Source organism: Taudactylus pleione, unplaced genomic scaffold (genome assembly GCF_031769625.1).
Source record: "Taudactylus pleione unplaced genomic scaffold, aTauple2 ptg000089l, whole genome shotgun sequence".
NCBI classification, from domain to species: Eukaryota; Metazoa; Chordata; class Amphibia; order Anura; family Myobatrachidae; genus Taudactylus; species Taudactylus pleione.
The window spans coordinates 7,707,991-7,732,626 of NW_028284491.1; the positions used below are offsets into that span (position 1 = coordinate 7,707,991).

At 41.9% G+C, this 24,636-nt stretch overlaps 1 protein-coding gene across 1 annotated transcript; it reads right to left on the bottom strand.

The window, feature by feature from the left end:
• Positions 1 to 2,316: 2,316 nt before the first annotated feature.
• On the bottom strand, positions 2,317 to 24,092 carry LOC148527332 (keratin, type II cytoskeletal cochleal-like). The gene is made up of 9 exons (XM_088469260.1): positions 23,607 to 24,092; positions 16,934 to 17,142; positions 16,410 to 16,470; positions 16,232 to 16,327; positions 14,829 to 14,993; positions 13,886 to 14,011; positions 4,980 to 5,200; positions 4,211 to 4,245; positions 2,317 to 2,700 (listed from the first exon to the last, which is right to left on the bottom strand). Exons 1-9 carry the CDS (start codon positions 24,036 to 24,038, stop codon positions 2,585 to 2,587), a joined length of 1,461 nt encoding a protein of 486 aa, XP_088325386.1. The 5' UTR covers positions 24,039 to 24,092; the 3' UTR covers positions 2,317 to 2,584.
• Between the last annotated feature and the right edge of the window lie 544 nt (positions 24,093 to 24,636).

Here is a 24,636-nt window from a genome sequence, read left to right on the forward strand (position 1 = left end):
GGCGCCCCTGTTTGACCGCACTGGTCAAACACCCCAAGAGCCGGCCCTGATATTGGAATTAAAAAAAGCTGTTAGGCTGCTCAACTACCTTTGATGCTCCATAAAACAACAGCAGCCCAGTATTCAGTTGCAGTGGTGGATGGCTATGTCAATTACATCCCTAGTTCCATCTCTTACATTCCCTATAAGGGAACACCGGGTGTGTGAGTAAACTGTTTGTCATTTTTAAGTGCTTTTCAGTATGTATTGTGTTCCAAATTAAATAAATAAACCCTTTTCATGGAAATACCAAACCACAAGCCTTCTGCATAATATACCTCATATACAGTACTGTGCAAAGTTTTAGGCAGGGGGAAAAAATAGAAGTGTTAATAGTTTATTTTTATAAAGTAACAAAATGCAAAGTGAATGAACAGAAGAGAAATCAATAGAAAAGGAAAATCTATTGCACTGGAAGATAAATTAAATATTAGTAGAATGACATATTTGTAATTTATCATGTAATTGACTTATTGTTGTAAGCTAGGGGGTGCTGCCATTTAGTTAGGGAATAAAATATCCCTATCTGGCCATCTATTGTGTTATGTAGATACACAAGAGGACACTGGGCCTGACTCAGCAATGATTGCAACTGCTAATACGCACGCAATAGGCCGTTTGTGGGGTACTTCGCATGTGTATGCATCACAGTGCAAGTGTGTAAACCGGCAATTGCGATCAGGACTGCGATTGCAGTGGCTACACAGACCTATCGCAGAGTGATTGACAGGAAGTGCCGTTTGTGGGTGGTAACGGCAGGCGTGCCAGTGCGTTTGAACGCCTTTGCATGGGCATGAATAAATTAGCCAATGCAATTCCGTACACAGCCTGAGTACTCATAGCGTGCAATGAAGTTACCAATTCCTGAGCTTGTGCAAGTGTGCGTGAGGCTGCGATGGTACCGATGGTTTTGCAGTCTTGCTAAGGATTATAGATGTGTGTAAGATAGAGTGGGCGTCCTTATCAGGGGCGTATCTATAATGGGTGCAGGGTGTGCGGTGCACACGGGCCCCCAGGCCCAGGGGGGGGCCAGCACCACATACCCTGCACGCATATTATTTAAAACCCGCGTCAGGTCTCTCAGCGCTGCTCAAAACGATGGAAAATGGCCGCCACGGCCATTTTTCCGGTGTTTTGCACATGCACTGTGAGGAAAGCAACGGGAAAATGGTGGTGGTGCGCATGCGCAGTAGACTCTGGGCACACTCTAGTGCCCAGAGTCTACTGATGATGCGGTGGCCCGGCCAGCCACGTCAGTTGGCTGCCGGCCGCCAGGGTGAGAGGAGGAGGCCCCGGACGGGGAATGCACATGGGCCCCCTCCATTCTTGAAATGCCCCTGGCCCTTATGTTGTGCTGTGATGGCATAGCGATCGCAATGGATTATCATACTATCGTAGTGAGACCGCGTGCGTAATCGCTATTGCAATCACAGTTGCAATCCGTAATGAAACAGGCCCACTGTGTATATTATAGGGAACCTTCAATACCATCATATTAGAGCATATCATATTTGGCTCCAATGTGTGAACGTTTTGATATCTCTATAAGTCCTCATTCATGCTTCCTATACAGTTGGCTCCATACAAATAATGATTGTCGCTGAAGATATTCTGCACTAACATCTAGGGCTACTCACAATTGCCAGTGTGTTACTCACTACAATTCTAAAACACTGTTACAGTGGACTTGATGGATATGTCCAGATTTTAAGGCTAACAATACTTGAGCACAGGTGACCTAATAAGTACCTCACTTATTTTGATTTAACCAACTCTGCTAAAGTATGGGTATCACTGAAACCAGGACTGTTAGTGTGCCTTGAGGACCAAGGTTAGGAATCACTGCCCTAGGCACAGGCATAGGTAGGTAGGTATCCAGTTCATACTTGCCGACTTTTGATGAACCTTTTCTGGGAGCAGCCTGGTCACCTCGGCTTCGGGGGGAGGGGCCAGGCTACTGCTGTCATTAGGCCCTGCCCCTTTGCTGGAAAGCCCGGAATTTGCGGGTCCGCGATGAGGGGGCGGAGCTAAATGATGTGAATCACAACATATAGTTCCACCCCCTCCTAGCGGACCCGCAAATCTGTCCTAAAATCTCTCCATCCTGCTCACTTCACTATGTGGGAGATATGACTACTCTTTCGGGGGTGTGGGGGGTTACCCGGAAAATCGGGAGCAACCAGCAAATCCCGGGAGGGTAGGCATGTATGATCCAGTTTGTCTAGATATGTATATTAATGGTATAAGAAAGCCAGACCAACACATATTGCTGTTAACGAACACTTTATTATGGGAAATTAAAAGAAGTAAATGCGTATATATAGCTACAATACAATACAGAATGTACGTAATAAGATGAAGCTTTAACAAGTAAAAAATCCCACTTGCAAGCACCAAAGATACAAATGTGTAGATCAAAGGATTATTACAGACAAGGGAAAAAATAATTGACTGCATTTAGGTTGGTTCCAGAGACCACAACCCAGAATGATCCTGACACTGCAAACATAAGAAAGTGATGCAGCCAGTCCAGGATGTCCTACACTTAACAATGATATCCGTGGTGTCCATGCTTCCCCTTGGAAAGGCTGCTGGAGCTGAATCCTCCTGTTTGGTGATGTTGGCCACTTGTACTGTGTCCTGTACTGCTGCTGACCACAGCTGAAATTGATAAAGCACATTATTATTATTTATATTATCCTTTGTTTATATAGCGCCACCAAGTGTAAAAAAAGAAATATTATACTGATTATAAATTAAAAATGGTCAGTGAGAATACACAATGTAATATGGCATAAAAACTGTTTAGTAAACAAATTAATTTATCTAAGGGGCTGATTCAGTTTCGGATGGAATTGCAAAGCTGCACACATTGTTATTGTACATTGTTATTTTGGTTAATTGGGAGCAACTTAAGCTGTTGCCAAATCACATTCACATTATGTAACAAGCCATAGACTATCTTTAAAATCTCTAACTAAAATCTTTGGGGTGAATGTACAGTATCAAGTACTGAAAAGAATGGAAAAGTGGACCAGTGGAGAAGCATCCCATAACAACCAATCAGCTCTGAGGTAGCATTTATCTAGTACATTCTATAAAATGATAGGTAGAAGCTTATTCATACATGCATATAGGGGGGGAGGGTTTCTCAGTGCCCAGAAACCCCCCCCCCTGCCCGCCGATCAGTGGTGTAGTGCCATCGGTTACAGTAAGTGTAGTGCGGAGCGCAGTGAGTGCCAAGCAGGAGGACAGAGGAACGGATGGTGGTGGGCGCGGGAACGGGGATTCAGGTATTATTTTTATACTTTCATTTTTTTTTAATCTAATTTATTTTCAAATGTTACATACTGAATATGCATTGCTTTCAGTTTATGTCAATACATATGGTTTCTAAATCTGGGTACACACTGGAGAAATGATTGTAGTGACAAATCGCTTACATCACTCAGTGTGTACGGCTAATACGCGCACTCCCTCAGTCGCATGCGACGTTGTCAGGTTTGATATGGTGCACATCAAACCTGATGACATCGCTAGCGATATAGTGCACATTGCCTAGTGTGTACAGCTAACCAGACATCCTGAAGATATGTCGTTCCGATTTGGCCTATGAAGACGTCACCTATTGCCATTCCTAGCCAGTGAACTTAAAGATGGTTGATCTAGCGTGTACAGGAGAAACGATAAATCGTATACGATCAAACAATATGATATATCATTATGTCATTAGCAAGATTGCAGTGTGTGTACGCTCAATATCGCTAATTCCGGGCTCAAGAGAAATTGTCTGGAAAGTCGGAACAAATGCCAATCGTCTCAGTGTGTACCCGGCTTAAGACAAAATACTTGTGTGTCAATTTCTTCACTACTCTAAAACAAACAAATACTGTAGTACCCATATTGCTATTCCCAATTGACAGTGGATAGCAGTATGTAATTGATATGAAAGTTTTCTTCCTTTAGCTGTTCCTGATATAATGCTCTAATTAATACAGTAGGACCGTTTTACACACTTGCCCTTAAATTTCTTCTGGTGCCTAATTTAGGCAATTTTAGGACAGAAAATAAAAAAACCTCTGTTTATCAATTACACATTTGCACATTTGTAGTAAAATCTTTTAATTAATAGTTTGTTACTGTAAAATTACAACTTTTATAATATACTTACATATACTAACAGATCCCTGTCCTTCTCCAACCAGCCTAAAAATAAAGTAAATTGGTTATTTACAATATATATGTAATGTTTTACTACACAAACAAACAATAAGATACAACAGGGCCTTTGAACTCCAGTCCTCAAGTACTACCAACAGGTCATGTTTTGTGGATTTCTTTAATCATGCGCAGGTGAGTTCATCAATTTACTGGCCACTTATACTCCTTTTACACCAGCACTAAAACCGGGGTTATTGCAGGGTTAAGCCGGGTTGCTCCTAGGTGTAAAACGGGCCAGGGTTGGGTTCCCGGGTCAAGCGACCTGCCAATCCGACCCAGGTAACTTGCAGGGTTTTACACAGGAACAACCCGTGAAACCCTGCAGTGTAAACGGGTACCCTGGGTCATTCGACCTGGGTCCCGTTTACTAGCATGGGGACTTCCGGGTTTCTCGGCGCTTGGAGATGATGTCATCTCCACGCGCCTGGAGAAGTGTTCCACTCCACCCGTGTGCAGTGTGAACGTTGCTGATCCGGGAATAATCCGGATCGATGCCGCAGTAGAAAAGGTCTGTCCTGGGTCTGACCCGTTTTGGAACTGTGTTCCAAATCTCGGGTCAGACCCAGGATTTAGGTGTAAAAGCAGTAAAATTATCCCACCAGCTTATTTATTTTATTAAGAGACTAGCTGCAATTTTTTGTATATATATTCTGGTAGATTAAAAAACATACGTTTAACACATTATGCTGATAACTGGAAATAATAATGCACACACTGACCTGCCCTCTTCTCCTTCCAGCAGTTTCCTGTAGGTGGCGATCTCAATATCCAGAGCCAGTTTAACATTCATCAGTTCCTGGTATTCCCGCAGCTGGCGAGCCATGTCCTGCTTGGCTTTCTGTAGAGCAGCCTCCAGCTCGGCCAGCTTATTCTTGGCATCCTTGACAGCTGCTTCTCCCCGTTCCTCGGCTTGCACTATGGCGGCTTCCAGCTTAGCTCTCTAGGTAACACAGAGGGACAATTATAAGTATAAAATCGTTTTTTCATTCAATTACAAATGTTAACAGTGTAAAACTCTACAGTACTGTATATTATTCCTCAGATAATACATTGAATAGTCAGTTCATCCTACTTAAAATACTTGGGGTATACATTACCCTACGATATTTGCAATATGTCTTTACAGTAACTAATAGATTACTTTCTATTTTCAACACACCTATACTTAAAGCAGCCAAATAATAACATAAAATGTATAAATAAACCATCATAAGGCTACCAGGCCAAGCACTAAAAGCATAACATGGAGGAGACCAGTGCAAATGATCAGACAAGACAGGAGATGGGTGAGTGGGATGGGAGTCATCAGGTCCAAATCATCCACAAATGACTAGCATAGCTCAAGTACATTTAATGATAAAATGTATTATTGGGGTCTATTCATTATGTTAATTATCGGGGTCCCCAATAATTAACATACTCACTCGATGCAAGCGCTGGAGCAATTCATCATTGCTCGGGCACGGAGGCAGCTGATCCGAAAATCAGCTGTCTCCCCGAAGAGCTTCACTGCTTCGGAGCAATGAATCTTTCGGAGCAGTGACACTAGTGCGCATACTTGACCTACAGGTCACGCAAATGCACAAAAGCCCCCACATCAAGTAGAAGGAGCCTTACAAGGGCGGAGGGATCTGAAAGAATCCCTCTTTGCAACCCAGGACTCCTTCCCAAAGGAACTGGGTGTGCGCTGCAAGAGGTAGCAAACGTCATCTGAAGATGGTGAATGCTCCCACAGTCAAGCTCTGAAAATATTGTACTTTTGGAGCTTGGTGAATTCTGTCCCCATACTAGTGTATGGGGACAGCGGGCCACATTTCGGTAAGTAGGAGATATCTGTGATATCTCCTGGATTACCTTTTTGATGAATGTCCAGAACACTTAACGTCTACAATTGCAGGTGAAAATGTTCATTTTCACCTGCAGACCCCCTATAAGAGGGATCTTTTTTTAAAGAAGTAACACAGAAATGCAGAAGAGCAGGACATGCAAAGATGGCAAGCACCTGCAAGAGGAGGTTCATACAATTATAACATAAATAGGGTCAGATTATGGTTGTGGGGCCCTAGGGCAAGTTTATTTAACAAGTTTGAAGCTACACTGCAAATATTCGCACGACTGACGTACCAGAGTGATGCTGTAAATAAGCTCATAGCCAAGTCTGTAGCTCCCTCTGCAGGACAGAGAATTAAACAGTACTGGGTGTTGTAATAACAATGCAATGATAATAATCTATTTATCCCATATTACTGTTATTTGACAACTGTTTTAGATGTTTCTTGATGGGATTTTAATTTCATGAATATCTAGCAAAAATAAATGCCTGAATAAAAAACAACACATACAGTATACGGCATTGTCCTATACTTAGTTGACTGAAAAGTGATACAATGATGATGTAAGAATACAGAAGGACATTTAAGAAAGTGAAGTTTGAAAAAGTAATAAGTGGAGCCAGGGGAATGACAATGGCTATGGCAACCCATGTGGCTAGTAAGGGGCATCTTTCGAATTCAAGGCCCTAACTAGTGGCCACTATGGACACTAAGGGCTGATGATTCTCAGGGGCTGTTAATTATTATAATTATCATTTATTTATATGGCGCCACAAGTGTTCCGCATCGCCTTACAAAGAACATAAACAAATAAGTGACTAGTGACTAACAGTACAATACAATACACGCAGGACAAGGACATGGATAATATACATTGCTACATTAGACAACCACATAAGCAACAGAGCATAATCAACCAAGTGTTAGGTGCCCTAGTGGTGAGTAAAAAGTAGAGATGAGCGGTTTCGGTTCCCAGAGAACCGAACCCACCCGAATTTAGCATATCCGAGTCGGATCCAAGCAGGCTCGGAGGTTCCCGTCTTACTCGGTTCTCAAAACTGAGGCAAAACCATACAGACGGAAATCTAGCGGTTAACGAGCTTTCGTCTCTATGATCAATGTGGTATATAAGGGACCACGTGACGGACGCCATTTCCACTCCAGCTGTGGAGACTGAACAGGGAGGGTGGGCAGTGTAGGGCTGGGAGAGGTGCTGGTGCTATCTGCTGTGTCCTGGGCTGGTGACTACTGATCCATTCTGGTCTCTGGTCATGGTGCTGTCACTGTCACTGTGCTGTCTGTGCCGATCCATTCTGGTCTCTGGTCACGGTGCTGTCACTGTCACTGTGCTGTCTGGTGATCCATCTGGGCTGTTTGCTGTATCCTGGGCTTGTGCTGTGTCCATCTCTGGGCCCAAGTTCTGGACTAAAACCACAGTAGTGCACAAGAGCCAGCCAGCAACGCACATTGCAGCCTTGTGCTGCCCGACTACAGTCGTTCTTAAAAAAAAAACAATAAAAGTGTCATATTTTTTTCTTGTTTGTGTGCGTGGGTTTTCGGCTTAACCGCAGTACTGCACAAGATCCAGCCAGTAACGCAAGTTGCAACCTTGTGCTGCCTGACTCCAGTCGTTCTCAATTAAAAAAAATTTTGTAACCGCACCTTGGCTACACCATTGGTGATTGTGACACTGCTTCTAGACTGCAGAAAAAATATGGAGGGCTGTCACATGACAGGAGAGCAAGGCCAAGAACCACATGCTGTAGCTGCCGCCAGAAGTGCAAGGCCTTTAACTTCCTCATCCTCTAGGAAGACCCATGCCCCAGGGCTTAAGTCACGCCATCGATATGGTAAAGCAAGTTTTACTGAAGTTAAGAAAAGAAAATTGAAAGGATATTTGTCTTTAGATAAACAAAAAATTGGCAATATGCCATTCACTACACGAAGTGGAAAGGAAAGGATAAGGCCTTGGCCTTTCTTTATGGAGACTGCTGATAGCCCTTCTGCTTGTAGTAGTAGTGGTGGTGGTCCAATTAAAAATGTGAAAGTTGTTTAGACAGCTCCGGGAAAACCAACTGTGTGCCCTGAGATCCGAGCAATCGAAATCACGAATCCCCGAGGAGAGTGCAAGTGTGTCCGCGGTTGCCATGTGTGAGCCCGACCTAAATACTAGTGTACTGGATTATCCTCAAGTTCCAACATTTGTGTGCCCTCTGTAAATGTGGGGAAGGGCAGTCAACATCTTGCACACATAGTCATTGAGGATGCTTCTGTGGAATTGCACATGGAGAAGGAGGATATTTTGGTAGTTGAAGGCGCTAAGGATGATGAGGATGTTGATGATGAAGATGTTGGTGATGAGGATGTTGATGCCGAGGATGTCCTTTGTGTAAGTAAGGAAACAGCTGTTGTCCATGGTTTGAAAAAGCCAAAGCCCATTGTTGTCATGCCGGGACAAAAGACAATAAAATCTACTTCTCACGTGTGGAATTATTTCCATCCCGATCTGGACAACAGTTGTCAAGCCATATGTGCCCATTGCCATGCAAGAGTGAGTAGAGGGAGGGACCTAAAATACCTAGGAACCTCCTCCTTGTTACGTCACTTGGAGCGCATTCATCAAATATCAAAGTGTATGTCGTCAAGTTCCAAAACTCAAAACGTAACAAGTCCAGTGTCACCTACCTGCTCCGTCTCTGTGGGATCCAAGCGCCTTCAATCTCCAACACCAATACATGCATCATCACCTACATCCGCATCCGTGATCGGAAGCAATTTCAAAAAACAATTGACTATTAAACAGTCATTTGATAGAGGAAGTAAGTATAACAGCTGGCACCCAGTTTCACAGCGCATCACTGACGCCATGACGGCTGTGCTAGTATTAGATGGTAATAAAATATGAGGATGATAGTGTGGAGTAAGTACAAAAGGAGGATGAGGGGGAAATTTGTGTCCTATCTGACGCTAATGTGGATGTTGATGATAAGGATGTGGTTTGCGTAAATCAGCCACCAGTGGCAGCAGTTCTTGCTAATGATAAAAAGAAAGCCAGAAAAGCAACGTCTTCGGTGTGGAATTATTTTAATCTAAATTCTGACAACAGTTGTGAAGGCATCTGTTCCATTTGTAAAGCCAAAGTTAGCAGAGGAAGGGACGTTAACCATCTAGGCACCTCCTCCCTATTACGTAATTTGCAGCAAGTTCATGCAATTTGTTTAACAAAATTATAAGTTGTAAATTAATAACAAGCAGTCCAGTATCAGCTACCAGCAGTTTGGACCATAACATGCAATCTCCACCACCAACACCCTCATCATCAACCTCCTCCTTAATAATTGAAGGCAGTCCTTCCAAAAAATGTTTTGTGGAGCCCAAACAAACCAAGGAGTTCAGCCACAAAAGTGTCAGTCCTAGTCGCTAAAGTGCTTGGTTTATTAAACTGTGTACCTCCTTTTTAATATCCCATATAAAAGTGGGTGGGAGGGACAATTCCATCTTGCACCTCTTTCCTTTACATTTGGCACAATTTGGGGCATTGCCGACTGACATTATTATAGTTTATTAAACTGCCATCCTGTCTGCCACTGCTGTGTGGCAATCTTTCATAGATGTCGGATATTTTTTTAAAACTGCGCCGCTGCTCTGTCGCTTACTTTAGCCAGCCAGCTCGCTGCAGCCTTTGGCCTATATTGGTGAAAAATAGTGAAATCAATATTGTGAGCTGTGAGGTGGTTAAAAATGCCTAGAAATGCCTGAAAATCATTGTTATTAAGGTTAATAATACTGTAGGAACAAAAACAGGCCCAAATTATGTGGTTTTAGCTGTTTTTATGATTTTTTAAGAAAAAATCCAGATCCAAAAACAAAACACGGAGGAAAAATAATCCAAAACCAGATTCAGATCCAAAATCAGGGGAGATCCAGATTTAAAACCAAAATTAAAACCAAAACACTCGTTGGTCGGCGCACATCTCTAGTAAAAACTAAAAGTAGATGAAAGTAAAACAGGGAGAAGCACAAGAGGGTAGAGGGCCCTGCTCATAAGAGCTTACATTCTAAAAGGGAGGGGCAGACAAATAGGTATGACACAGATGGGGAAGACTGGGGGAAGGAACATGTAGCAGCAAGTTAGGATGAGAGCTGAAAGGCTGATGGGTAGAGGGAGAGAGTTCCAAAGGTGGGGAGCAGCACATGAAAAAATCTTGGAGGCGGGAGTTGGAGGAAGTAATCAGTTGGCATGAAAGGCGGCGTGCATTAGTTGAACGAAGAGGGCGGGCTGGAGAGTGAAGGGAGATGAGATCAGAGATGTAAATGGGAGAACATTGGGTGAGGGCTTTGTAAGCGAGCCTGAGAACCTTCAATTGAATTCTGAAAGGGGAGGGGAGCAAGTGGAAGGCTTGTAGGAGAGGGGAGGCAGATTAATGCGGTAGCTGCAGAATGTGATTTACTACCTTATGCTAAAGTGAGAGTCTGTAGGGCTAATGCAGGGGTTCGTGCACCTGAAAGTCGTGTTGCCCAATGATCTTACGCCAACCACCACACCCATCATTATTAGTGAAGCATTAGTGTATTGACACTTGCACCAGCCCCATGCTTCTCTTCCCCATATGCACAGAGGATTAGATACACTCACACGATACTCCCACAAATGAGGGCAGTTCCGTACACCTGCATTGTTGCTGCCCAGTTGCCGCCCTCAAATGCCCAATTTCACAGACAGATCCAGCCAAATTGTGTATGACTCAGAACAGGACGGAGATACGTAAAAATGAGTTATTTCACCTCTGTGCCTGTACTGTATGCAAAAAGCAAAATCTCAATTTACATCCATGAATAGACTTTCGTCCCACTTATGATCAGCCTCTAGGTGCCCATGTACATAATCCTAGGACGCAGAATCCTAGCCTCGCAAGTCGGCCCGTCTGCGCTAGATAAGACTTACTCGGCTGGCTGGCGCCTGGTGATACCAGTCTGTGGTATCACCTCCGTCGCAGTGCTGGGATCGCAGATGCAGCAGGAGGTGCCAGACACTTTCTGCTACATTTGCATTTTAGCAAGGACGGAATTGTAAATCTGCTTGTGTGCTCTGCTGAATCAGGCCCAGAGATGTCTAGGTTTGTACATGAAGGTACAGTAGTGTTGTACTTCTGACCAAAGGAAAAAGTACAGAACTTTTCTGTGTACGTATCATTATAGGCTGATAAGAACAGCTGCACAAAGCACCTGTGTGTCCTTAGTTTTGCTCAGCAATGTCATATGAGCAGGCGGGGATGGGGCTCCTACAAATTGTACAATTATACACCTCAATATGAGTGTAGTAATATATATTTTTTTAACTTGTTTAAATAAATAAACCAGGTAAGAGAGTAAGCAGATTTCTACATACTGTACAAAATATGCTGCACCTCTGTATTTTAGTGTCTTCATAGATGATCCCAGTGACACTTCAACTAACTCAGATTTTATCAGATCCTGAAACTAATCATAATCATCCAGATGATTTCATGATTAGGTGTCTGTCAGGTGAATCACAGGCATACGCATGACAAGGTAAATCAATGCCACATTGTGAGCAATGTCAGATCATCATCTGTAAGAAGCTCTCCCACGCCTCCCCTAGCATCTCACCACATTCCACCTTCCTCATGTTCTTTTGTTCATTATCTCATATAAAATGGAGATCTTATAATACTTTCCAAATATAAATGCTGCTTTATCATACTGGTAAAACTAGAACAATAGTGCTCTGTTTAGCACCCTGGTATTAATCTTTGATAGCCGGAATATATCATTACTGAGCCGCCGGTATAGGGGTACCTAAAGAAGCCTGTCCCCGCGATAAGTAAAAAGTAAAGTGACCGCATATGTGATCTCTTCACTTCATCCTTCTGACCCCAGTGCCTGCACTTCCAGCATTGCCGCTACTGCACCGACAGATGTTCTGTGGATATTTAATATTTGCAGGCACCCCCTGAAAATGTGTTTTTGGGGATATCTCTCAAATATTGTATGATAAATAGGCCACTATACATTAGCTGGATATATTTCCGCTACAAACCCATGTTCCAGAAAGTTATGAAAAGTCCTCCTGCAGCCACTGTGAGGAGCGCTGCTATACAATGTAATGGCGAAGGGAATGTCAGGCAGACTGATATTACCACCAAAGAGTCGATTCAATTAGATTTTACCCTTTGGATACATTACTGACTTCACAGGCTCTTTTCAGCATGCGCAGTCCTGCGGCCTTGCTATTCAATAAGTAAGTCTGTATGGTTCTACGGGTGATAAGTGTGAGGAGAAGTGAAGAAACCACTTGAACCCCATAAAAGTGGCCGGAGGACAGGGAAGCACAGAAAGCTGTTAGTGGCCATAAGCAAAGTGTTTGGGGCTCTTTAAAGGTGTCAAATGGTTGATTTTTGCATTTTTTATTGAGACTGGAAAAATTATATTAAGCAAGTGTTTTTCTGCTAATTAAAGGCCTGCTTCAGCACGGATCGCACGACTGCGTTCGCACGCACCCACTAGCTGAGAAAATATGAATGCAATCGCACGGCAAACGCAGTACTATACGTACCAAGATGCCCATCACTGTATAAAGCCTCCCACTTCCCATGAAATGTATTTGCAAGTCAACGAAAACATTGGTAACACTGAGTTACCTCGGAACCATTCGCACAGTTGTGGTTGACCTGACACTACCACAGAAACTGCTAAACTTCCTGTCGCCATCTAGACCTCTGCCAGCGTATGCAATCACAGGGGCTTAATTATGCAAGGCCCTGTAACAGCGTTAAAACACCCCACTTCCCCTCTCCACCCCTAAACGGTCACCTCATGTCAATCACTATGCTATTGGACTGCGTGCTCACTGCAATCGCTTCCCGATCGCAGCACCCGGTTTGCACACGTGCACTGCGATGCATGCGCAGAGGCCCTAACGCCTGTATGAGGCCCTAACGCCTCTAATGATTTTGGGGTAAAATGCCCATGATCTTTATATAAATGTAAGCCAGTTTAAAAAAAAAAAAATTGTTAAAAAAATACGTAACTTCCAAATCTCATGTCTCAGCTATACAGCACCCCCACATACCTGTCCTCCGTAATTAAACCCATTATTTAGCTTTCTGTAGATAATCACCTCAAAAATGACATGTCTTTATTGACCTGATTTGTCTATTTAAAAATGTCTGTGCCTTATTAATCATAGGGAGTGTACCTGAGGCTCTAAACAAAGTCCCAACATTTTTAGCTAAAATAGGGATTTCTTCTTACTTTGCACTTACTGAGGAGATGTGTACTAAAATTGAATAGCAAAAAGTTGCGACCACTTATGGAACATGCAAATAATTGAATTCGGCACCAAGTGTCTTACATACAGGCATTGTGTAAGGGAACGCTGGGGACAGCAGGAGTAAATGTAATATTTTAATGTAATACTGGTTGTGGTCCTAATATATAATTTATTTTATTCTTTTCCAGCCCTCACTATTTCAAATAACTGTTATCATTGAAAATATGAAGTGTTACATAGTTAACAAAGAAAAAGACATATATACTATGGAATTGAGAGACATCGTTTGACGCTGGTTAATGAACCACAATCCAAAATAAAAACAAATTTTAATGCTCAGGTTGGTGACAAAATGTTCTACTTCAACTCACTTCAAGGGACGTGCAAGCATTGGAGAATGAACACAATAGGAGCACACTGACCCAAATCAAACACGCCTACATACCTACTGTTAGTTATGAAGTTAATCAGATTTACAATTAATGTGCATTCATGTTACCTGCGCCTTCACATTCTCTATTTCACTCTTCAGTCTTTGTATCAAACGGGTGAGTTCAGTAATTTCATGCTTAGTGTTCCTCAGATCATCACAATGCCTTCCGGCTGTCAAGCGCAGCTCTTCATACTAAGCAGAGGAAACAAGTTTATAGAAACTGAGATACTGTAGATGTACAGCTGGAATACGCTCTGCTATTACCAGTACTACGGCATCTTGAGTAATGCTTATGTACATCGATCATAGATCTAAAAACTGAAGGCACTTGCCTGGGATTACACTATTTAAGAGTAGTTCAGGCTTTCCCCTCCCCTAAAACCACCTACTGAATGCTACAAGTAACATGACAGAGGATAAACCTCTATGCAAAGGAATATTTTTTAATGATTTATCCAGGGCAGTAACTAGGGTGGTGCGACATGATCATCATTGTACGGGACAAATCAGATTGGTCATGGCCCTTACCCATGAGGCCACACCCCTTTTTCAGGGTGAGGGGGGCGCCAATGCTCTTTTTCGCCCAGGGCACAAAAAAGTCTAGTTACGGCTCTGGTTTCTCTTTATAGTTCCCAACCTGCAATTAACGCTGATTGATCATAGTCTGAGATCAGACAGAGGTACTCTCACATTACTAGAATGCTGTGGGGTCACTTGATTGTTTAGCTTCGCTTGTCACATATCGTTCAAGGCTGCTGAATTAGGTGGTGGCACGTCAATGAAATACACCCATACTACTTTAATATGGCTAATTTAAAAATGACAAAATAATGAGTTTATATAATTGATCTAAATGGGAACAGTAATTATGATAGATTAACATGCGGTTATAAAAATAAATACTTTAAGATTGTTAAATCATATAACATGCATTGTGGATTACAGGGGATTTAACTGGGCTGCACCAATAATTGAGACATGAGTAATAAAGTTTGTGTGTCAGACTCACCCTTGATTGGTACATGGCCTCTGCCTCAGCTCGGCTCCTGTTAGCAACCTCTTCATACTGAGCCTTAACCTCAGCTATGATACTGTCCATGTCCAGGTCTCGGCTGTTGTCCATTGACACAATGACGGAGATATCTGAGATCTGAGCCTGGAGCTGAGCAATTTCCTAAAGTAAAATATTACCTGTTTATTGTGTGTCTTCTGTACAGTACTTAATGTTATAACTCCAGTATATTGCACAGCTCTGTACAGAGAATACTTATTGATTCATATCAGTACCAATCAACATGGAGTTTACAGTCTAATTTCCAGCACATAGTGGAGATGTGCACCGACACCCATGTTTTGGTTTTGGATGCAGATTAACCTTCTGTTTTGATTTTGCAAAACCACTCTCACGTGTTTTGGTTTTGGTTATGAATCTGTATTTAAAAAAAATAAAATAAAAGCTAAAATTTGACCTGTTAGCATGCAATCCAAAACCCGAGTACGGCTTTTAAATCCGAGTACCGCGGGAGGATCCTAACAGAGACTCAGTTTGAATCGGTACCCCAAAATGATTCCAAACTTGGATTTGGTTCGACTCGGAACCCCTAAATTGGGTTGTTGTCGGTTCTCTGAGAACCAGACCCGCACATCTGTATCATATATTAATACAAATAGTTTATTTAATACAAATAGTTTATTGTAAATTTATAATACAATAGTTAATAGTTTATAATTCTAGTTAGAAGCAGAGATGTGTGGTTCGGTCTTTCTGAAAACCGAGCACACCCGAACTTTGGGAATTGAGTTGAATTGAGTACCAGCTCGGAACACTTTTGAGGTTCCGAGTAGAACCAAGTCCTGGCACAGGTCTGCAGTCAGTTCGGAACTCGTATTTAAAAACCGAACTCGGGTTTTGGATTGCATGCAAATAGGTCCAAATTATGATTTTATTCGTGTTTATCAAATTTTTATCAATCTTTAAAGAATCCAAAACCAAACCAAAAAACTTGAGGGTGGGTTTGCCAAAACCAAAACACGATGATGAATTAGAACCAAAACGAAAATATGGGGGTCCACGCGCATCTTTAGTTAGGAGCCAATTATTACCCAGTCTTTTACCATGGGAAGAAACCAACATAGAAAAAAATGCACATTTGACATACAGTAGATAGCACCCAGGGTGGATTCATACTGAGGATTCCACTGCAGTGACGCAGCAATGCTATCCACTATGCACCATGCTGCCAGCATAAAAGTAAGTACTTTAAAAGTGATTTTCAGTCTAAAAATATAGATATTGGGGAAATCAAGGAAATTCAGTCATTACACAATGCTCAGTCTGCAGCAGGTGCAGAGACTCATAGGAGCTGTAGTTCCACAAAAGCAGAATTGCAGAAAGGTGAAGCAACTAGTTACCTCATCAAACAGGGTGTGCAGGAAGTTAATCTCATCAGACAAGGAGTCCACTTTAGTTTGTAGTTCAGCTTTGTTGATGAAAGCAGCGTCAACATCCTATGTGGGAAATAAGATTATTCGTTGATGTATCTAATGTTCATACTCATAGTATAATCTGGAAATTATGTGTAATACATACTCTCTTAAGTCCCACAAACTCGTTCTCAGCAGCTGTGCGTCTGTTGATCTCATCTTCATATCTGTCGGTTAGACATGTTAGTAATTATTATTCAGCAGCTATGCAGAACTTACAGGGCCAGTGGTGGCTTCTTCCTTCTATTATCGGGGGGGGGGGGGGGTGGGGGTGGATCCAGCCGGCCTGAAATATATGTGAGTGCGCGGGATCATGTTCTGGCACATGCAGACAAATCAATAACCAGACAGGGCTACTGTTATAGTTGGGGAGTGGCTTTCCATTAGAAGTGCTCTCCAGATTGGCAGTCCCAGGGGGAAAAAAACACCTCCGCATGAGACTGCCTGTCTGGTTGTGATTAGCAGGGAGCTCTTCCAATGGGATGTCACTGGGGGTGGGGTCTGCAGCTCTGTAGCCTATAGGTAAAATCCCCCATGTCAGGGCAACTGACTCCATTTTAGCATTCAACATTTCAAGCTGGAAGATAGCAGTTTCACATTTGACTTTGATTTCTTCACAAATGTTCTTACTTTCTCTTGAACTCCTCTACCGCATCCTCCATGTTCTTTCTGTCTGCTTCAAGGTGAACCCTCTCACTACCCAGGCTCTCCAGCTGCTTCCTGAGGTTACTGATATATGCCTCAAAGAGGGGCTCAATATGGCTTTTGGTTGGTTTTTTGTCTTGCAATAGAGACCACTTTGTCTCCAGCATCTTATTCTGCTGCTCCAAAAACCTCACCTACAACAGACAGACAAGTGAATGAACAACTGCTGGCATTTGTATTCCAAACAATCAGAACCAACAAACCCAGGGAATCGCTGGACTCTACAATATTCTGCTGTTAGTACTGAACAGGCTGAGTCCTCCAGTGAGCTGCAAGTAAGCTGGCTAGTCTGCTTTGTGATGCAGGTTATTTGTAAGATGAGAGAGTCTATCAAATATGAGGAACCATTTTGAAGGTGTCCATTTTTGTTTATACCCAAGTATAACAAATGGGGCCACCAGCAATCTGAATCCAAGATCTGGTTTATGCTGAAGCCTTAAAAAAGTGAACGGGGCTCCTGATTTTTGTCATAAAAATCCCAAATCTGACTCTAAGGGGTAAATTTACTAAGAATCGTGTTTGGTCGAGTTTTGCTATTTTTAAACTCGATTTGATTCGCTGAAACTCGGGTGATTTTAGGCTTCTAAAACACTCACACTAACCAAGAATCGCATTTTGCTGAGAGTGTGTTTTCCGATGGTGTATCTGATCGAGATTTCTCACTCGAAATTGCAGTGTCTGCCGCAGCCAAACACTCCCAAACAAGCAGCCAGCACATATCAGTGAGATATGTGAAGGCTGCTTGTGTGCTTTAACTGTAATAAAAGGTTAATAAGAAAAAAAATGACGTAGGGTCCCCCCCAAAAATCATAACCGGCCCTGGACTGCTCAGCCAGTCCTGGTCCCTAAAAACACGGGGGGGAAAACGAGTAGGGTTCCCCCATATTTTTGGAACCAGGACTGGGCTGCTGAGCCAGTCCTGGTTTTAAAAATAGGGGGAAAAATTGCGTAAGGGTCTTCCTATTTTGAAAACCAGCACTGGGCTCAAATCCGTCCGGGGTGTAATGCCACAGCCAGGGGACCCTTTCACTGGGTCTCCCTGGCCAAAGCATTATCACCCCAAGCCAGTCATCTCAAGCCGGGGATCTCAGGGGAGGTTGGGGATCCCCCTCTCCTGAGCCCCCCAGGATTACGCTGAAGCTCAGGGCTCTTCATCGCACCCCTGGGCTGTGGCTACAGGGGTAATAGTGTTGAAAATAGCATTAAACTATTGTGTTTTACAGTGGATCTACAGGTGCAAGTGTGCCTGCCCTTTGGCACTTGTGGAACTACAAGTGCCAGCAGGCGGCCGGCACCTGTACCCTTTCTGTAAAAAAAATAGATGAAAAAACCACAAGACACACACCGTAGATTGTACAATTTTATTGCACACACCTACCACACTTACACATTCTTACCTACTGCCAGCTGTTTGGTCCCCTTGTCCAAGTAGTATTCCAAAGGGTTACCTGTAAAAAAAAAAAAACTATACTCACCTACCTCATGGCGTAGACTCTGTCCTCTTCTCCATGTAGCATCCAATGGGTCTTGGCAAAACAAAATTACTGTCCCGTTCCACCTCGGAAAAGTATATGTATTTGTGTTATCACATATACCTGTGCTATGCAGAATGACAGAAGTCACTATTCTTCTGAAATTCTCATGCCCCACCAGCCAATTAGAGGCCTTGCTGTATGTAGGGGCCACTGATTGGCTATGACCCACGTGCCTGTAACTCTACAGCACGTGTGTCACAGCCAATCAGTGGCCGCTACATGTAGAGCGGCCTCTGATTGGCTGGCGGGATGCGAGAATTTCCGAACAGTAGCATCTTCTGTTATTCCGCGTAGTATAGATATATGTGATAACACATATACATATACTTGTCCGAGGTGGAACAGGACAGTAATTTTTTTGTTTTGCCAAGACCCATTGGATGCTACATGGAGAAGATGACCGAATCTATGCCAGGAGGTAGGTGAGTATAGGATTTTTAACTATTTTTTTTACAGCGGGGGTATGGGTGCGGCTGCCTGCTGGCACTTGTAGTTTCACAACTGCCAATGGGCAGGCACACTGGCACCTGTAGTTCCACTGTAAAAACCAATAGTTTACATTATTATTTCAACACTATTACCCCTGCACCCACCGCTCCAGGGGTGCGGGAAAAAGCCCTGTGCTTCAGCTTAAGCCTGGGGTGCTCGGGAGAGGGGGAACCCCTTTATTGAGGGGTCCCTACCTCCACTGAGATCCAGCTTGGGGTGACAATGCTTTGGCTGGGGAGACACGGTGAAAGGGTCTTCTGGCTGTGGCATTACACCCTGGCCAGATATGAGCCCAGTGCTGGTTTTAAAAATAGGGGGACCTCTATGCAATTTTTAAAAATGAAGACAGACTCAGCAACCCAGTGTTGTTTCCTAAAATACGGGGAACCTACTCGTTCCCCCCCCCCTCCGTATTTTTAGGATCCAGGACTGGCTGAGAAGCCCGTGGTTGGTGCTGCTTTTTTGGGGGGGGGGAGGCCTACGTAATTTTTATTAAATTAAAACTTCAAACTATCTGTAGACGCAGAAAATACACAGATCACACTGATCTGTGTATTTTTCAGCAAAACACACACCTCAGGTGGTGGTCTATTTAAAAATTCTATTTAGGTCCGAGTTTGCTACAATTACACCTGTGATTGTAATCAAGATTCTTGGTAAATTCCCAAGTTGTAATACTTTTCAGTGATAATTCTTTCGCGTTGGCCGATGGTATATTTAATCGTGTTTGCGATCTCACCCGAGTTTTTCACTGTATATAGAGAGATCTCTCCCAAACTCACCTGAGTTTGTCTTTAGTAAATTTGCGAGATGAAAAAAATGCCTAAACACACCCAAGATTACAATCTCGACCAAACACGATTCTTAGTAAATTTACCCCTTACTTTCTACTAAATTATCATAAACAACCATGGGGGATATGTATCAAAGCTTGGAGAGAGATAAAGTACCAACCAACTGTCATTTTACAGGATGTGTTTGAAAAATAATAGTTACACGCTGATTGGTTGGTAGTTAATCTCTCTCCACTTTCGAGTTTATCTCTCTCCAAGTTTTGATACTTCTCCTCCATAATGTTTACTTAATAAAGGTAAGTAAACGTTGTTCATGTTCTACACAAAAACTAATCGGATCTTTTTCTGTCTATTTTTTTATTTTGCAATGGGATACACTGAAATCAGAAAAAATATTGAATATTTTGCTTTTCTAAGTATGTACGTTTTTTTTATATACATCCATATAAAAAATGTCTTTAAAGTATAAGTACTTGAATTGTACTCTGAATTCTGGCAAAAATAATATTGAGTTTAACAAACAGATGATAGGAAAATAGGAACTTTGCTGTCACCTTTTGCCATGGTTTTTACTAATGCTTCATGTGTACATGACAAGTAGATCAGACTTTATGGGAATCTGGGGCAATAGGAGCTATAATATTTGCTGAAAGCATCTCATTATTGTACAGTAATAAACCATTTTTTACATTCACATTTATAATGCTCCATAAACAGTTTCTTAAATAAAAGAAAAGAAAATTTCCAGGACCTGATAAAAGATTTCCAAATTCCTTATTAACCAGTGTTTATGGATATAGAGAAAAATATAGAGTAATATAGAGCACTATATCATAACCAATGATATTGTATCAAAGAGTAGCATATGGTGCTAAACGGAATACAGGTTGAGACTCCCATATACAAATATTCAGAAATACAGATTTTTTTTTTAGCATGCCTGAGATAGTGAACCTTTAGTTTTTGATGGTTAAATGTTACACAGACTTTGTTTAAGGCACAAAATTATTAAAAAATAAAGTATAAAATTACCTCCAGGCTATGTGTATAAGGTGTATATGAAACATAAATGAATTTCTTGTATGTATACAAACTTTGTTTGAGCCACAAAATTATTGAAAATATTGTATATATTTACCTGCAGGCTGTGTGTATAAGGTGTATATGAAACATAAAAGCTTGCTGTGTTTAGATTTAGGTCCCATTCCCAAGCTATTTCATTATAATATGCAAATATTCCAAAATATGGAAAAAATCCAATATCCAAAAAAATTACCTCTGGTTCAAAGCATTTTGGATATGGGGGACTCAACCTGTATACTGTAAGAAGATGTAGGTGACTAGCCTCTGGTATAGGGAGCTGGGCAGGTTGATCAGTTGCAGTTGCTGACCATTTAGCTATTATATATGCATTGCCATCTATATTATTTGGAGTGGAGCAACTATTATAATGGACCAGACAGAATCTTGTTATAACTTAACAAGGCATCTACAAAAACGCTCACGTAACGTTGAACGCCAGTGGCGAAAGTCTCATACTCCAAGTGACTTCCTCACATATAAGACTATCTACAACTCTTATCGTACTGCTCTGGACTCTGCCAAACAAACATATTTCCAATCTCTAATCTCTGCTCAAGCCTCTAACCCCAAGCGACTTTTTAATACATTTAAACTGCTTCTTACCCCTCCATCACCCAAACCACCTGCTACTATCTGTGTGCAAGGTCTTGCTTCCTATTTTAGGGACAAGATTGATAAGATCCGAAATGAAATGGTGCGCTCTTCCTCAGCTAGTGACCTGCTCAATTCCCTACCTGAACCCTATGGCACATTCTCTTCATTTGATCTCACAAACGAAGATGAAGTATCTACACTCTTCTCATCCTCCTACTCTATTACCTCTCCTCTAAATCCTATACCCTCACAAATCAGTAAAGCTCTGTCTCCTGTGCTTATCCCAACCCTAACTAAAATCTGTAATCTCTCTCTCTACTGGCAACTTTCCATCACTGTTCAAGCACGCAGTGATTACTCCCATTCTGAAAAAACTAAATTCTGACCCTAACACTCTCACAAATTACCGCCCTATCTCCCAGCTCCCATGTCTCTCCAAGCTACTTGAGAGACTTGTCTACACCCGCCTCACATACTTTCTTAACTCACACAACTTATTGGACCCACTTCAGTCCGGCTTTCGTTCCCAACACTTCACAGAGACAGCACTGACTAAGGTAGTAAATGATCTTGTCACTGCCAAGGCTAAAGGCCATTACTCACTCCTAATTCTTCTACATCTCTCTGCTGCTTTTGACACTGTTGACCACTCTCTTCTCATACAAACACTGCAATCCCTAAGTCTTAAGGACACAGCTCTTTCTTGGTTCTCTTCGAACCTATCTGCTCTTTTACAGTTCATTTTTCTGATTCTACCTCCTCTTCGCTACCTCTACACAAGGCTCTGTGTTAGGTCCTCTGCTATTCTCAATCTATACCACCTCTCTTGGCAAACTAAGCCATTATTTTGGGTTTCAGTACCATCTGTATATGGATGATACTAAAATCTACCTATCTTCCCCAGATTTATCACCATTTGTATTGGTCAGTGTCACTGAATGTCTTTCTGCCATTTCATATTGGATGTCATCTCGCCACCTGAAACTTATTATTTCTAAAACAGAATGAATTATATTTCCACCGGCCAATAACAGTTACCAACCTGATCTCTCTATCTCTGTTGATAACTCGAGCATCCACTCTGCCCCACAAGCTTGCTGCCTTGGTGTCATACTTGACTCTGAACTGTCCTTTGTTCCCCACATTCAATCTGTCTCAAAATCATGTTACATACATACATCTAAAAAACATATCCAAAATTCGACCATATCTCACACAAGACACTGCAAAAACTCTAATCCATGCACTTATTATTTCCTGCATCGACTATTGCAAAAGCCTCCTTACTGGTCTTCCCAAAAACAGACTATCACCATTACAATACATTATGAATGCAGCTGCGAGGCTTATCTTCCTTGCGAAATGTTCATCGTCTGCTGACCCGCTCTGTCAGTCCCTCCATTGGTTGCCGGTGTTCTACCGTATTCAATACAAAATACTTTCACTTACACATAAGGCTATTAACCAAACCACACCAACATACATCTCTTCACTCATCTCAAAATATCTCCCAACCCAACCTCTCTACTCAGCACAATATCTGCATCTCTCATGCATTACTTGCTCCCATTCAGGGTTACAGAACTTTCTTCGGTCTGCACTCACTCTATGGAATGCCCTACCATGCACAATAAGACTTTCCTCTAGTCTCCAATCCTTCAAGTGTTCCCTGAAAACTCACCTCTTCAGACAAGTTTATCAGATTCCAGAACCTCCCACATAACTTTCAAAGCTTCCATATCTAATTACATCCCCTTTCACAGTCCACACACAACCTCACATATCGTATTTCTCTCACATCCTCATGACATTTGGTTGACATTTCTATGTGATTGGTTCATGCAGCCAACCAAGAAACTGTGCATTCTGGCTACACCTATCCTTGTGTATCAATGCCTATTTCCCTATAGATTGTAAGCATGCGAGCAGGGCCTTTCTAACTAAATATCTGTCTGTTATTACCCAGTTTTGTTCTATTAATGATTACAATTGTAAAGCGCAACGGAATATATGCTGTGCTATATAAGAAACTGTTAATAATAATAATAATAATAATAATAATAATGATAATAATAATAATAATAATAATAGTGATTAACTTACCTTGTCTATAAAGGCGGCAAACTTGTTATTCAGACCTTTAATCTGATCTTTCTCATCAATTCTGACTTTCTGGATGTTTGGGTCAATCTCTAGACAGAGAGGAGCCAGGAGGCTTTGGTTCACGGTAACTGGGGTGATACTGGCAGAACAAAATGATCCTCCAAATCCATAGCTGGCTGCACTCAACCCATGTCCAAACCCAGACAAACTATATCCATGCCCGCTCTTCAAGCCAGTTGACACCTTATGTCCACCAGACACAACACTGTAGACGCTTTTGCTGCTAAATGAAGGATGCACTTTGTGGCCAATGGATGCTTTCTTGTTAGTGAAGGAGCTAATGGAACCGTGTTTGCTGACAGGTGGTAAGCAAGCCGAGGATGAGCTGAAACTTCTATGGCCGTGGCTGCTGTGTCCGGATTGGTGGGACATCTTTGAAGAATTTGATGGGATCTGTGGTATAAAGACTGAAAGCAGAACAAGCTCCGGATGAGTCCCTCTGAACACACTGCAGTGGTTCACCCTTTTTTATACCTACATAAGTGGGCTTGGTTTCTTTAATGTGCTCTAAGACCCTATAATTGCATCTTGTGAGCTCCTATTTTGGCATTTTTACATTCCCATCATCGTGATTTGATGACATTTAATAGAACAGTTAAATAAAACACAAAATAGCAACACACCTAGGATATTAGTAAAAATGAAAAGTACTTAATACTCATGACTTCTCAGTAATTGGACACATCTCATCTTATGCACATTTATGCTTATGACTGTCATTGATTAAATTGTGGTCAGCTCGTAAAGTGTTCTTTATGGGACTGTAGTCTTCACTTTGTCATCCAAACTCACATAAACACAGATTATTCTGTTTATGAGGGATCTCTTATTTTCATATCTTCATAAAATGTCTGGTGAGAGAAATAAGATATTAATGTCAACTTAATTAGACATTGCAGCTTAAGAAATTACTGCTTTGCGCTCCACTTAATTAGTATTTTCTTTTTTTATGGTAATTGCTCTTTATGCT